The following is a 2,118-nucleotide window of genomic DNA, read 5'->3' on the forward strand; positions in this document are numbered from 1 at the left end:
GATCTTACAGTAACTCTGGGTTTTGTACATCGATCTTACAGTAACTCTGGGTTTTGTACATTTCACTTGGTCGGGTAATTTCCATTCATACGATCAAACGTATAATATACATTTCCTAAACTAGGTTTAGGTAAAACTGTGACATGCACGTTGGGTTGGCACGTGGAATGTTCATACCAGAAATCCTTAGGCACGTTAGGAACAACAAATCGAAACAAACAAAGGAGATTAAAGAATTTTAACAAAGATACGGAGATAAGTGAGTCCTGAAATAACAAACTATATTTATAAATCTTCGTAAGATATACTGGTTGATTACTTCTGTAGTTAGGGTTAGTTTTTGAAAGACACTTTTGACTTATGTCCAAAAAAAAAAACTCTTTGAAACATATTCTCGATATTTCGTGGGTTATGAGAAAGAAAATGTTCGTACATACTTTTGGTTTTTGTGGAAGGCGTGAGAAAACCGTATAAACTGCAGTTAAAACACACTCTTTTAGCATCTCTTCTTTTTCTTGACGAAAAAGTTCAAAATCCTGGTGGCGACAACCGAAGAACAAAGTCATTTTTCCAGTTTTCTTAAGATCTACAAAAAAAGTAATAAATTACGAATATAATTTAAGCAATTAATAAATTTTAAAGAATACGTGTTGAAATACGTCATTTAGGCACGTTTTTTTTTCCTTCTTTTTCCAAACAAATAATTTTAAGTTATAAAAATAGCAAGTTTCAATTTTTTACCATTTTATATAAATCTAACCAAATAAACGACCAACAGGTTTCAGCAATAGAATGTCACTTGATGTTTTATTTCTTATTTAATAATAAACAAAATCTGTTGTATTTATTCATGCATAAACAATAATAACATAAATAAGTTATTTTACTCAAACCAATTCAAATTAAAACTCGCCATCGGGAGCCATTTTCTGTACTTCAAATAAGCGTTGTTGCCAAAAACTTCGAAAGGGGGCGATACCTGTCCCCGGTCCAACCATAACAATCGGTAGTCGTTTATCGTCTGGTAAATGAAAGTTTGGCGCGCTGTTTTAATTAAACAAAGACATATATTTCATAATCTGGCCATTAACTGCAAGTATTTCAATACAGTTTGAGTTTTTGTAAACAAAAACTTGCTAACATCGAGTAGAAGAGAAGAAAAAAGGAAACACATAAAAAAGTACTATCTAAATCCAAGCGAAACTACATTACAAAAATGGCTTCAAATTAAATAGTTGTAATGATTATTTAGGAAGATGCAAATAACAAGGAAATATCAAAATAATTATTAATTTACAGTTAGCATCTTTTAATCTTATTTCTAAAGAAGAAAATATTCTGGAAATTTTGTAATTTGTTTGTAGTTAAGCACAAAGCTACACAAGTTGTAAGTCCGCGGACATACCGCTGTGTCATTGGGGGGGGGGGGGTAAAATTATCGTACCTTCTGATGAAGCAAACTATTTCTTCACCTTCTGATAGAGCAGCTAGGTACGTGGAGCAAACTCCGTAGTGCCAGGAACCGGTCCCGCCTTAGTGAAACCATAAGAAAGAAAACACATTTATTCTCTCAAACAGAACACCGAGTTCGATCCCTTCTCTACTTAAAAATAATATATATATATATATATATAAATCTTAAATTAAAATGTTTAGGTAATTATTAACCTAACCGTTTTAGTCTTGGGCTTATCTCCTCGGCGAGCTGAGTGGGACCCCGCTAGTTCTGGCTCATGAAATTCATAAATTCTTAGAATAATATGTATATTTATACATATATATGTAACAGACAAACAAGTACTAACACTGTGTTCGATACTTGATTACAGCAACTGTAATGTGGATTTCACCAGGGTTATATTCTGGAGAAGAACTGATACTGTAGAAGCGTGGCTGTAGTGAAGGAAGTTGAGTCAGAAGAAACTCTGGAGACGGAACGACTGATGGGAAGAGCTGTAGAACCTCAAGTAAAGTAGGGTAACTATAAGACTTCCACTCCTCATATTGTGTGGTGTCCTGAGAAAAGAACATCTCCTGATACACACTGTAATCTTTACTAAAACTCCTGATACACACTGTAATCTTTACTAAAACTCCTGATACACACTGTAATCTTTA

The 2,118-nt window shown here is 33.5% G+C and overlaps 1 protein-coding gene across 1 annotated transcript in view; it reads right to left on the minus strand.

Moving 5' to 3' along the window:
• Positions 1-2,016, minus strand: part of LOC106477472 (nitric oxide synthase, salivary gland-like) — a gene marked incomplete at both ends in the record, with an annotated part of 3,890 nt that extends 1,874 nt beyond the window's left edge. The window contains 4 exons of the mRNA XM_013938033.2: positions 438-586; positions 914-1,044; positions 1,445-1,532; positions 1,806-2,016. Coding sequence (XP_013793487.2) covers positions 438-586; positions 914-1,044; positions 1,445-1,532; positions 1,806-2,016 — 579 coding nt within the window. The remainder of the gene's footprint in view (positions 1-437; positions 587-913; positions 1,045-1,444; positions 1,533-1,805) is intronic.
• Positions 2,017-2,118: the final 102 nt, after the last annotated feature.

The sequence above is a fragment of the Limulus polyphemus genome, unplaced genomic scaffold, assembly GCF_000517525.1.
Source record: "Limulus polyphemus unplaced genomic scaffold, Limulus_polyphemus-2.1.2 Scaffold15784, whole genome shotgun sequence".
Taxonomy (NCBI): Eukaryota; Metazoa; Arthropoda; class Merostomata; order Xiphosura; family Limulidae; genus Limulus; species Limulus polyphemus.